This window comes from Schistocerca americana, chromosome 4, assembly GCF_021461395.2.
Source record: "Schistocerca americana isolate TAMUIC-IGC-003095 chromosome 4, iqSchAmer2.1, whole genome shotgun sequence".
NCBI lineage: Eukaryota > Metazoa > Arthropoda > Insecta > Orthoptera > Acrididae > Schistocerca > Schistocerca americana.
This window is the reverse complement of record NC_060122.1, coordinates 38,661,661-38,675,644: the sequence shown is the minus strand read 5'-3', so window position 1 is coordinate 38,675,644 and position 13,984 is coordinate 38,661,661. Positions and strand designations below refer to the sequence as shown.

The 13,984-nt window shown below is 47.8% G+C and overlaps 1 protein-coding gene across 3 annotated transcripts in view; it reads left to right on the top strand.

Annotated features, from left to right (window-relative positions):
• Nucleotides 1-13,984, top strand: part of LOC124612645 (protein nessun dorma-like) — a 232,980-nt gene that overhangs the window by 34,880 nt on the left and 184,116 nt on the right. For 2 of the 3 annotated variants that reach the window (XM_047140948.1, XM_047140947.1), the window contains exon 2: nucleotides 3,032-3,280. The exons of the other annotated variant lie outside the window; for it this stretch is intronic. In XM_047140948.1, coding sequence (XP_046996904.1) covers nucleotides 3,050-3,280 — 231 coding nt within the window. In that variant the 5' untranslated portion in view covers nucleotides 3,032-3,049. The remainder of the gene's footprint in view (nucleotides 1-3,031; nucleotides 3,281-13,984) is intronic. 3 annotated transcript variants of the gene reach the window in all.

Genomic DNA, 13,984 nt, shown 5'->3' with positions numbered 1-13,984 from the left:
CTTCCGGCGTAGCAAAATTCATCTTTGCCGATGCTTACAGTGGCCGCGCTAGTGTTTATTATCATAGGTAATAACTTTTATCGTACCGTGTCGGGGCTTTTCCTTATGTATCTAATTGCAATTCTTTTGGTAATTGTAAGGGAGTGTATAGCATATAAGTCCCATACAACTGAAGTTTATTGTTTCGTGTTTAGTAAAATTTATGTAATGAAAACTTAAAAAACTGTTTGGCAGTGGTTTAACAAATATATATAATATATTAAAATCCAGTTTTATGTTCGTGTCTATAAACCCTGTGCTCCCTGAAGGTCACTATTACATTTACAATACTAAAATGAAAAGTCTGAGGTAATAGACAATTTTGCAGTCTGTGCCTGAGTGCTTGGCTTCAGGAGTCTCTGTTTCATTCCTTAAGAAAGGTTACAAATATTGGCCATTCCTCAGATGTATGTATTACAAACTGCGGCCTCTGTTGACAACAACCTACATTTGTCTGCAACCGAAAAGTCTCAGTTACAATACACAGTCCGGTGCAGAATTTTATCTTACGAACCAAAGACTTACTGTGAATCTAGTTAGCATTGTGCTTTGCAGTAAATTACCCCTATCAGTTCATGAAAACAGTAATACATTTAGGAATAAAGTTAAGAACACACACTCATTTCATACAGCCAACGAATATCTAAAGGCAGTTGCTTATTAACTCCACTTGAGTGTTTATTATACTTACTGTTATTGTTATATTTCATGTTACTTCAAATGTGGCAGTGTTACTAAATTGTACTGAGTAAGTTGACATGCACATTATTTAATTTTTATTGAGCTGAGCTATGTATTATTATTTTATGTAACCATATGTCTCTGTCAATTTTTGTATTTCTGTGTACACAACAGATCCTATATCTTTTGTACATTTTACAATGTAAGATTCTTGCAACCAAAATAAAAAAATAAAAAATATGTGAGTAACATAATAAAATGTCAATTATGTGTTAAAGGATATATGTTTTGTTGTACACAACAGTAAGGAGAGGCGGGCTACACGGTGTTTCGGCAACTGTCATTGTAGGAAAGCAGTACAGGAGCATAAATGATTAGCGAACAAATTAATACAGTAAACAAAGGATTCATTTAACTTGCACTGTATGTCTCCAAATGTACAAAGACACATTACAAATAATGCAGCAAGCAATAGAGTCCAGCTCATACAATAGCAACAGTGATGACACACACAGTACTGAAAAAACAAATGACTAGGTGAAGTCAGCACAACATCACATATCAAAGAGGCCCCTAGTGCGAGAGGTTGTGTGGCTGCTGCCAGGCCTCCTCAGAGGGCACTCATATTCCAAAGTCACTTCAGGTGTGGTGCACGGACAAACTCCATTGGGTCCACTGGATCTTGCACGATCATTATCAGCATCTGACGAAAACATCCAATTCTGTTGCCAACTTAAAGATGCCGATAGAGTGATATCAATATGTGATATCATGTGTTTAAAAGTCCACAGGTGATAACAGACTGCAAAGTAAAGATTGATTGGGTGACAAGAAATGTAGACATATGTTCAGAAAAAATAGAATACGTTGAGCGAGTAGAGATAGGATGTTCATATGCACAGGACATTTACGTTAGTATATTTTGCAGAAATGATTAGCCTTTAAATCATGTTGGCCCGTGGGTTCAAGATCAGCATCAGAGTTGAAGCACAATACTACGTACTATTGAAACGTGCTTGCGGCTTTTGCTGTTGCCGAAAATAATGGATCAGTGCGACTTCAGAAGATGTGCAGGATGCCTTACAGATGTATGCACGAACCGCATCATGAAATCAGTGACTTTGAAAGATGTTGCATAATTGGCATGAGAGCATGTGATCCAGCCATCTGGGAAATTGCTGCTTGTGTGGGATGAAGTGCTTCAGCAGTGCAGTGGATATGTACAAAATGGTTCACGGAAGGCCATAGAATATGATGAGATGGGTCAGGTCACACTGCCCAGACCACCCTCCCCGAGAAGATCGACGCCTCATCCAAATGGCATTGCAGCAAAGATCTGCATCCTCCTTGCCTGTGGTTTAACAGTAGAACGGTGTAACACATCCTACTGTATCAGGGGTGACATTCCGTTGCAGTCTGCCATGGCGTGGGTTATGTGCACATTGTCCACATCTCAGCCTACCTTTGACGAATGTGCAGAAATATGCTAGATGGCAGTGGTGTATGGAACGATGTCACTGGGGACAGGAACGGCCCCAGACAGTGTTTTCAGATGAATCCTGGTTCTGTTTGTTTGAAAATGTTGGCCGCTTTTTGGTTCACCGCAGACAGGGGGAGCGGCGCCACAGTAACTGCATCTGCACAAGACATACAGTGCCAACTGGAGGCCTTGTGGTGTGGGGTGCTATTGGATGTGAACACAACTCACAGTTGGTGTGTGTCTAGGGCACTGTGAGCAGTGCGACAAATGTGACAGACATCCTGTGACCCGTAGCTGTACCTTTTCTGCACAACACTCCAGATGCCATTTTTCAGCAAGACAGTGCATGACCAAATGTTGCAGCATGAACACATGCCTTCTTGGTGTTGCAGGATGTCATCCTTTTGCCCTGCCCTCCCATATCACCAGACTCGTTGCCAATCTAAAAGTGTATAATATGTTAAAATGACGGTGCAGCACTGTGATTCAGTGCCAGCCACCACAGGTGAACTTTGGAACCAGGTGAATGCAGCATGGATGGCTATACCACTGGACGCCATTCATGTTGCGCCGATGCCATCACACATGTGGAACAAGTTATCAGGGCCCATGGCTGACTGTATGCATAGACAACAGGACACATGCTGAACCGAGGTCACTGAAATGCTAATAATTTCTGCAGATCATACTAATGTACATGTTCAGTGAATATGAACATCCTATCTCTAGTCATTCAAGGTGTCCGCTTTTTCTGAACATTACTGTATGTATGATCAGTAATGTATTAATTTTTGTTTAGGAGCTCTGACAGTCAGTAATTTCTTCTTTCAGGTGTTTCAGTTGTGAACGATGCTACCTGATATAATACGTTTTGAAAAAACTGCTGAAGATCGACGCTTGGAGTATATTAATATTCTTTGTAATGATCCTGGACCAGTTTCATCCTCTCAGATTGAACATGAATGGCACTACTATATTGAGGCAGTACTGGAGCCAACAGGCTGGCAAGCAGTGTGGAAATTATCACTGAGAGAATGTGATGATCTGCATGTGCCATTTCCAATGGCAGCATTTGTTGTGGTGAGTAAGATGTGACAAACTGTTTTAATTGGATCCAACATACTGTTTTTTCTGTTTGGGGGCTTTGTTTTGTGTGCCTTTCCTGCCAGGATGGTCTTACAGTGCCCACCCGACCCTACTATTTTGATAATGCACTGTAATCACATTCACAGAGTACTGTCAAAAATGCCAAAGATCTGCAAATTTTCATGAGATGTGCAAACATGGGGCAATGTGTGCGTGTTATGGCTCAAGATAGCACTCTTCACCCAGGACCTAGTTGGGTACACGTCTGTTCTTGAATAGAGACCATTCTGTCCTCACTATTGGAGATAAATTGCATAGGCTGTGCCCTGGTATTGTAAATCAGACTATACTGGAACAACTTCAATTATTTATTGCACAAGAACCAAACATTGTACAGAAGAGAAACCCAGAATTGTTAGTAACATGCTGGATTTACTAAAACATCTTTCAGTAGGTGCGCTTGCTGCTGGGATACATAAAATATGTCTTGCAACTGCAGCCAGGCCTGGCAGGTCTGTTTCATATCTGCTCCATCACTTTAAAATGTCATCATCACCTCCGGGGTGCATTAAAATGTAGAGATCTACTTCATCTGCTGCAGATGATCTGTAGTTCCTCCATTCCTTGAAACGCTCTCTCTTTCTGGGTGTGATGACACAGTACTTGAAGGATCTGTGATGATAAACAAAAGAGACAAGTATACAGAACTGATGTGGAAATCATCGAAACATTCCCGTAAAAACAAGGTGTTTTATGTTAATGAAATATTATACCAATTATAACATTCTCGTTTCTCTATAATACGCTATCCACTAACTATGCAAAAACTATTATGTTAATGATTGCATGCTGTACCTGCGTAAGTAATTTGTAGCATTTTGCTAAGAATTTCCTGCTTTTCATTTATTTCAAGCATATTGAGATCATGGAAAGACGCCCATAGAAACGTAGCAATTTTATGTCTGGAAGTGATCGCAATCTTCTCACAAACGAAAGTCAGGGCTCAGTTTTTAATCCTTTGTACCTCCTGTTAAGAAATACGTATCTGTTAGTACACATCAATTATGCTAGTTAATTATAAATCTATCGAGTATCATAATGAAACAGTGCTTTTAACTGCAGTTATTACTCACCTGACAGTCAGCCTCATTGACACTGCAAATTTGTTGCAGTTTGTGAAACCAAAGAACAACTAACTGGATTGTCAGTTCTTTTTCGCCTTCTAATTTATCTGTGGCCTCTTTAAATGCTCTCAGAAAATGCACAGTTTTTCCTGCAAGCTCATTATCATATACTTGCAATCTGTAAGCGGAGTCCTGTTCTGTCAGCAAAGCAGCAACTTCGTTATACTGAGTGTGTGAGGATTCCAGCATAGTGTACAAGCTGTTCCATTGTGTGCAGACCTCTTGTTTCAACGATGGTTTCAAAGACGAGCAGAGGCCACTTTTCTTAATGTACCGTACAGTGCATTTAGCGATGTTCGGGGCATGATTTAACAAGAAGTTATCTTCATTGAAAGTGTGGCTAAGTGCTGTGTTTATACAGTGACCAGTACAAGGAATTCTTTCATGATTTTCCAAAGCCTTAATTATATTGGCACCCTGGTTGGAGACAAAAACAAAACTGTGCAACATGTCCGGAGAAATGCCCCAATCAGCCCATGTTGTTGTTGTTGTTGTTGTTGTTGTTGTTGTGGTCTTCAGCCCTGAGACTGGTTTGATGCAGCTCTTCATGCTACTCTATCCTGTGCAAGCTTCTTCATCTCCCAGTATCCCCCTGCGGGTTCGGGGGTAAGAATAGGCCCGCGGTATTCCTGCCTGTCGTAAGAGGCGACTAAAAGGAGTCTCAAACATTTCGGCCTTCTGTGATGGTCCCCTCTTGGGTTTGACCTCCTTTTTTCTTCCAAATTTCCGTCGTCAGTGCGTGCCATTTGGGGAAGGACACCTTACGTGGTGTTTTTGTATTGGTCCATCATGCTCCACCATCTTGCATGTTACCTATTGTCGTGTGGGGGGGACTACGCCCAACATCTTCTGGGTGGTCTCCTTCTCGCCTTGTGCGCACTCCTCTTCTTAGCGCCTACGACAACTGTGGACCCTTTAAACACCTAAAATCCAGCACGGTAGCCAGTCCGTTGTGGTGGGGTCGTCATGTACCCTCTTGGTGGTAGCCCCCTGACCACGCAGGGATCGCACTACAGATGCCAGAGCTGCTTCCTCCCCATGCATGCCAAGGAGTATGTGCCCATCTTGTCTGGGGCACGGGGACTCCGGGCAACGGGATATCGGCCAGGTACCCGTTGCTTTGGCTGGGTGGCGCCCTTGGGGAGAGCCCTCGTTCGGAGTAGGTGGCATCTGGGCGGATGTGGCGCAATGAAGCGCAATAAATCACACCAAGCTGGTGGTCGCACGGCCACCAGCGTCTCTAAGCGAGGTAGAGTCGACTTTGATGCTGCACAATATGATCCTCAGACGTTCCCCTCGTTGGCTGCGCCATGGGAGGGACGCCGATCTAGTGCCAAGCGGGAGCCTTATGTACCGCAATACCTTGTCTGCAGCAGGACTGATGGTGACTCCTTTCTTACGACGAAGCCTATGTTTTTTGTGGAACACCTGGAGGATAAGTTTGGGGAAGTGGCAGGGTTGTCAAAAATGAGGAATGGATCCATCCTCCTCAAGATGTCCTCCCCAGCCCAGTCACGAGCGTTGCTCTTGTGTGATAAGCTGGGTGACGTCCCTGTTACCGTCACTCCCCACAGTAGCTTAAATATGGTCCAGGGGATTATTTACCATCGTGACCTCTTGTTACAATCCGATGACGAGCTGAGAGCCGACTTGGAACGGCGTGGTGTGCATTTTGTCCGTCGTGTCCATCGAGGACCCAAGACCAACAGGGTGGCCACCAGTGCCTTTATCTTGGCCTTCGAGGGTGATGTCTTGCCCGAGAAGGTCAAGGTAATGGTTTACCGTTGCGACGTGAAGCCATACGTTCCTCCCCCGATGCGGTGCTTCCAGTGCTGGAAGTTTGGGCATATGTCCTCCCGTTGCCCATCCAGCGCTACATGTCGAGATTGCGGACGCCCCTCTCATCCCGATTCTCCATGTGCGCCCCCGCCTGTATGTGTCAACTGTGGGGAGCACCACTCTCCATGCTCGCCGGATTGCCCCGTTCTTCATAAGGAGCGGAAGATCATGGAATTTAAGACCCTGGACCGGCTTACTTATCGAGAGGCTAAACAGAAATATGAAAGGTTGTATCCTGCTTCCCTTCGAACATCTTATGCTGCAGCCATGTTATCGTCGCCCGCGCGAGCGACGGTTGTCGCTTCATCTGTGCCGCCTTCAGTGGGCCCTCGGGGCCATGTATCTCTGTCTGCCCCCCTTGTGCCTGGGGGCAAGCCTTCCTCTATTGCCCCCTTAGCAGTTGGGGGCAAACCCTCTTCTGTCGCTCCCCCCAAGCTTACTTCGGGAGTGACATCTGCTCCGCAACCGGGAGGCTCGATTCCTCCCCCTCCTTCTCCGGCGGCGTTGCCTCCGCCGGTTCCTCTCTCACGGAAGGGGTCCCTCGGGGCTCTCCCTTCCTCCGTTTCTTCTCCTTCCCAGCCAGATGTCAGCCAGTGGCTGAAGGTTCCGCCACCTGCTGATCGTAGGGCTTCTGCGTCGTCGTCAGCCTCCGACGCTCCTTCAGAGAAGCTCTCCCAGCCCTCTCACCCTAAGGGCAGACGCGAGAAGAAGGAACGGAATGTGTCCAAGAAGAAGGACGTTCCGGCGGTTTCAGCACCGCCTGCTGTACATAGTCCTGGCTCCGGGGATGAGGTGGAGATCCTCGCCTCTGCCGCGGATCTCGCCCTCACGGAACCCTTGGGGGCCTCTCCTATGGACTCAGCTGACACTCCCCCAGTGGCGGCGGTTGGCTCTGAAGCGCTGTCTGCCTCTTAGTCGCATTCACGCCCTCCCAGTCCCTTCCTGCTTCCATTCTGCAATGGAACTGCGGCGGTTATTTCCGCCACCTGCCAGAGCTCCGGATGCTTCTGAGTGATTCCCCTGTTCTCTGCATTGCTCTGCAGGAAACTTGGTTTCCTGCACTGCGGACCCCCGCCCTTCGCGGTTATCGGGGATACTATAAGAACCGTGCTGCCTGTCAACGAGCGTCAGGTGGGGTTTGCCTCTTTGTTCACCACTCTGTCTGTAGCTCGCCAGTACCCCTTCAGATGCCTTTAGAGGCAGTTGCTGCCAGGGTTGAGCTCTCGCCGGCTATTACTGTTTGCTCTGTTTACATTCCTCCGGATGGGGTGCTCCCCCGACATGTCTTGGCTGCGCTGCTGGCTCAACTCCCGCCACCATTGCTGCTTCTGGGCGATTTCAATGCCCACAACCCTCTATGGGGTGGGACTGTCTCTGATGACCACGCTCGGGCCGTGGAGCATTTGTTGGCTCAGCTCGACCTTAGCCTCTTGAACACCGGTGCTCCCACGCATTTCAGTGTTGCCCATGGCTCGTTCTCGGCCATCGATCTCTCTCTTTGCAGCCCCGGACTTGTCCCATCCCTCCACTGGAGGGTGCACCCTGACCTGTGTGGTAGTGACCATTTTCCCATCTGTTTGTCACTACCCCAGAGTCGTTCTTCTGGGCGCCTGCCCCGCTGGGCTCTCCACAGGGCAGACTGGCCGGCTTTTACTTCTGCTGCTGCCACTGAGTCTCCCCCACAGGGTGACATTGACGAGGTGGTCCGTGTTTTAACTACATCCATAATTTCAGCGGCCGAGGCTGCCATCCCCCGATCTTCTGGCCTCCCTCGGAGGAAGGCTGTACCCTGGTGGTCGCCGGAGATTGCTGAGGGTATTCGCGACCGTCGGCGGGCTCTCCAGCGGCATAGGCGGCACCCTTCTCTCGAGACCCTCATCGCCTTTAAGAGGCTCCGTGCCCTGGCCCGTCGTCTTATTGCACGGCGTAAGCAGGAGTGCTGGGAGAGGTATGTCTCATCCTTGGGCTCCCATGTCTCCCCCTCACTCGTGTGGTCCCGGATCCGGCGGATTTATGGATACCAGACCCCTATGGGTGTCCCTGGGCTCTCCTTGGACGGCGCTGTCTGCACGGACGCTGCCGCCATTGCTGAACGGCTTGCCGCGCACTTTGCTCAGAGCTCTGCGACTGCCTCCTATCCCCCCGCCTTTCGCTCTCTAAAGGAGCGAGCCGAGCGGACGCCGTTCTCATTCCACACGCGTCGTTCTGAAACATACAATGCTCCTTTCAGCGAGAGGGAATTCCTTGCTGCCCTCGCCGATTGCCCTGATACAGCACCCGGCCCAGACCGCATCCACGCGCAGATGCTGAAGCATCTCTCCAGGGACTGCCAGAGACACCTTCTCGCGATATTTAATCGCATTTGGAGCGAAGGCGTGTTCCCGTCGCAATGGCGAGAGGGTGTTATTGTCCCCATCTTGAAGCCTGGTGCGGACCCACTGGCGGTGGACAGCTATCGTCCCATTACCCTCACCAACGTTTTGTGCAAATTGCTCGAACGTATGGTGGGGCGGCGTTTGTGTTGGGTCCTTGAGTCGCGCGGTCTCCTCGCTCCATCCCAGGGTGGCTTCCGTCGGGGCCGGTCTGCAGTGGACAATTTGGTGCGGCTGGAATCTGCTGTCCGTACGGCTTTTGCCCGACGTCAGCATCTCGTTGCTGTATTTTTCGATCTGCGGAAGGCGTATGACACCACATGGAGGCATCACATCCTCGCCACGTTGTATGGGTGGGGTCTTCGTGGTCGGCTCCCGGCTTTTCTTCAAACCTTTCTATTGCACCGCTCTTTCCGGGTGCAAGTCGGTGCCGCCTCTAGTTCTTCTTATACACAGGAAAATGGGGTCCCACAGGGCTCGGTGTTGAGTGTGTCCTTATTTCTAGTGGCCATTAATGGTCTGGCTGCAGCCGTGGGGTCGTCGGTGTCTCCTTCTTTGTATGCCGACGACTTCTGCATCTCATTTAGCTCCACGACTACGGGAGTCGCCGAACGCAGGCTGCAGGTAGCCGTTCGGAAGGCAGCATCATGGGCTCTGACTCACGGTTTTCAGTTCTCTGCAGCCAAGACTCGAGTTATGCACTTCTGCAGGCGTCGGACGGTCCACCCTCATCCTGAACTTTACCTCGACGGCCACCTGCTTGAAGTGGTGGACACTTGCCGCTTCTTGGGACTCGTGTTTGATGCCCGGCTCACATGGGTTCCTCATATTACTCAGCTGAAGCAAAAATGCTGGCGGCACCTCAACGCCCTCCGCTGCCTTAGCCACACGTCTTGGGGTGCGGATCGCTGCACGCTGCTGCGATTGTACAGAGCCCTTGTGCAGTCTCGGCTTGATTATGGGAGCCTGGTCTATGGGTCTGCATCACCCTCAGTGTTGAAGTTGTTAGACCCCATACACCACTGTGGGGTCCGGCTTGCAACTGGTGCTTTTCGTACGAGCCCCGTGGACAGTCTACTGGTGGAGGCCGGGGTTCCCCCGCTGCGGGTTCGCCGCCATCGACTGCTCGCCGACTATGCTGTCCACGTGCATTGCTCGCCAGGCCATCCCAATCGTCGCCTGCTTTTCCCTGCCATGGTCCTCCATCTGCCCGCACGGCGACCTAGGTCTGGGCTTTCTGTCGCTGTCCGCGTTCGGTCCCTGCTGTCGGAATTGGGTTCATTCCCTCTTCCGCCTCCCTTCCGGGTCCGTGCACCTACGCCTCCCTGGTGTTTGTCCCGGCCGTCCGTCCGTCTGGACTTGGCACAGGGACCCAAGGACTCGGTTCCGCCTGTGGCCCTCCGTCGCCGCTTTCTTGCTCTCCTCGCCTCATTTTCGGACTGTGAGACTGTCTACACTGATGGTTCCCTGGTTGATGGTCGCACTGCCTACTCTTTTGTTCATGGTGCCCATGTTGAGCAGCGCTCCTTGCCGGCTGGCAGCAGTATTTTTACTGCAGAGCTGGTGGCCATATTGCGCGCTCTTGAGCATATGCGTTTCTACTCAGGTGGGTCCGTCGTCATCTGCAGTGACTCCCTGAGCAGCCTTCAGGCCATCGACCGCTGCTATCCCTCCTCTCCTCTGGTGTCCTCCATTCAGGAGGCTGTTTCCGCCATTGCCCGTTCTGGTCGTTCGGTGGTCTTGGTTTGGACGCCCAGTCATGTTGGCATCCCAGGGAACGAACGTGTAGACAGGCTGGCCAAAGGGGCGATCGACGCCCCGGCTTTGGAGATCGGCCTTACGGCTCGCGACCAGCAGCTGGTGTTGCGCCATAAGCTGATTGGGATGTGGGCTGCTGAGTGGCGTGGCATGACAGCCCTGAATAAACTGCGGGCTGTCAAGGAGACGACCGATGTGTGGCGTTCCTCCCTGCGGGCTTCTCGCAGGGACTCGGTAGTCCTGTGTCGGCTGCGCATCGGCCATACATACCTGACGCACGGCCATCTGTTGCGTCAGGAGGATCCCCCCTTGTGTCGGTGTGGGTCCCGGCTGACGGTCGGCCACATTTTACTGGAGTGTCCTCGACTGCGCACACTCCGGCAATCTTTTAATCTCCCGGGCACTTTGGCTTTGGTTTTATCCGACGATGCCTCCATGGCTGACACTGTTTTACATTTTATCCGTAGTAGTCCTTTTTATGGTTCGATTTAGGGAAGTCCTGCGCCTTTCCCTTTCTGTGTCTTTTGTCCTTGTGTCTGTTGCTGTTCTGGTGTGCCGTCAGATGGTTGACTCTTTCCCTTTTTTTTTCTCATGGTCAGTCAACCAGTCTCCGGCCATCCTCCTTTCTTCTGTTTCTTTCTGTCTGGTGTTCCTCTGTCCTGTTCTTGTCTGTAGTGTTTCTTGCTGCATTTGTGTTCTTTTAGCACCTGGGGGGACGTCTCCTCCCCCTTTGGTTTTTATCTGCTCCGTAGATTTTCGGCTCGCCTGATTTTGGAATGGGGGACTGATGACCTTCGCTGTTTAGTCCCCCTTAAACATACCAACAACCACCACCACCACCATCTCCCAGTACTTACTGAAACCTACATCCTTCTGAATCTGCTTAGTGTATTCATCTCTTAGTCTCCCTCTATGATTTTTACCCTCCATGATGCCCTCCAATGCTAAATTTGTGACCCCTTGATGCCTCAGAACATGTCCTACCAACCGGTCCCTTCTTCTAGTCAAGTTGTGCCACAAACTTCTCTTCTTCCCAATCCTATTCAATACCTCCTCATTAGTTATATGATCTACCCACCTAAACTTCAGCATTCTTCTGTATCACCATATTTTGTAAGCTTCTATTCTCTTCTTGTCCAAACTATTTATCGTCGATGTTTCACTTCCATATATGGATACACTCCAACAATTACTTTTAGAAATGACTTCCTGACACATACTCGATGTTAACAAATTTCTCTTCTTCAGAAACCCTTTCCTTGCCATTGCCAGTCTGCATTTATATCCTCTCTATTTTGACCCTCATCAGTTATTTTGCTCCCCAAATAGCAAAACTCCTTTACTACTTTAAGAGTCTCATTTCCTAATCTAATTCCCTCAGCATCACCCGACTTAATTCGACTACATTCCATTATCCTCATTTTGCTTTTGTTGATGTTCATCTTATATCCTCCTTTCAAGACCCTGTCCATTCCATTCAACTGCTCTTCCAAGTCCTTTGCTGTCTCTGACAGAATTACAATGTCATAGGCGAACCTCAAAGTTTTTATTTCTTCTCCCTGGATTTTAATACCTACTCTGAATTTTTCTTTTGTTTCCTTTACTGCTTGCTCAATATACGGATTGAATAACATCGGGGAGAGGCTACAACCCTGTCTCACTCCCTTCCCAACCACTGCTTCCCTTTCATGTCCCTCGACTCTTACAACTGCCATCTGCTTTCTGTGCAATTGTAAATAGCCTTTCGCTCCCTGTATTTTACCACTGCCACCTTTAGAATTTGAAAGAAAGTATTCCAGTCAACATTGTCAAAAGCTTTCTCTGCGTCTACAAATGCTAGAAATGTAGGTTTGCCTTTCCTTAATCTTTCTTCTAAGATAAGGCGTAAGGTTAGTATTGCCTCACGTGTTCCAGCATTTCTACGGAATCCACACTGATCTTCCCCGAGGTCGGCTTCTACCAGTTTTTCCATTTGTCTGTAAAGAATTCGCGTTAGTATTTTGCAGCTGTGACTTGTTAAACTGATAGTTCGGTAATTTTCACACCTGTCAACACCTGCTTTCTTTGGGATTGGAATTATTGTATTCTTCTTGAAGTCTGAGGGTATTTCGCCTGTCTCATACATCTTGATCACCAGATGGTAGAGTTTTGTCAGGACTGGCTCTCCCAAGGTCGTCAGTAGTTCTAATGGAATCTTGTCTACTCCCGGGGCCTTGTTTTGACTCAGGTCTTTCAGTGATCTGTCAAACTCTTTACGCAGTATAGTATCTCCCATTTCATCTTCATCTACATCCTCTTCCATTTCTATAATATTGTCCTCAATTACATCACCCTTGTATAGACCCTCTATATACTCCTTCCACCTATCTACTTTCCTTTCTTTGCTTAGAACTGGGTTTCCATCTGAGCTCTTGATATTCATACAAGTGGCTCTCTTTTCTCCAAAGTCCACATCTGCCCCTGGGAAAGTCTTACAATTTAAAACCTGGCTCCTAAATCTCTGTCTTACCATTATTTAATCTATCTGATACCTTCTAGTATCTTCAGGATTCTTCCATGTATACAACCTTCTTTTATGATTCTTGAACCAAGTGTTCGCTATGATTAAGTTATGCTCTGTGCAAAATTCTACCAGACGGCTTCCTCTTTCATTTCTCTCCCCCAATCCATATTCGCCCACTATATTTCCTTCGCTCCCTTTTCCTACCCTCAAATTCCAGTCACCCATGACTATTAAATTTTTGTCTCCCTTCACTACCTGAATAATTTCTTCATCATCTACAGAGCTAGTTGGCATATAAACTTGTACTACTGTAGTAGGCATGGGCTTCATGTCTATCTTGGCCACAATAATGCGTTCACTATGCTGTTTGTAGTAGCTTACCTGCACTCCTATTTAGTTATTCATTATTAAACCAACTCCTGCATTATCCCTATTTGATTTTGTATTTATAACCCTGTATTCACCTGACCAAAAGTCTTGTTCCTCCTGCCACCGAACTTCACTAATTTCCACTATATCTAACTTTAACCTATTCACTTCCCTTTTTAAATTTTCTAACCTACCTGCCCGATTAAGGGATCTGACATTCCACGCTCTGATCTGCAGAACGCCAGTTTTCTTTCTCTCCTGATAATAATCAGCCATACTCTTTTCAATTTCTTTCATAATATTTACTCCCGTCTTCTTAAGGTCTGGGAATTTTGTTGTAAATAAAACATTGTTCACAAGAGACCAATCTGTGTTAATGTAATGTGTTGTAAGCATCAAATAGTGCACATATCAACTGTTGCAGCACATTTTTTATTAATAACTTCTGCAATAACAGAAGGCATTATGCTGTTTGGTATTGCATCAGCTTGTTCTTTGACATGTCTGCTTATAGTTGAGGGATGTGTCATGACATCTGCCGCGTTAACTTCTCCATAATGTGCACCTAGATGTATTAATTCTTGGCCTAGTTCTCTGAAACCTTCACCGGAAACAGCATTAAAAGGTCTCATATCTTTAGCACACATTGCAACCCACTTTTCTGTAATACTAT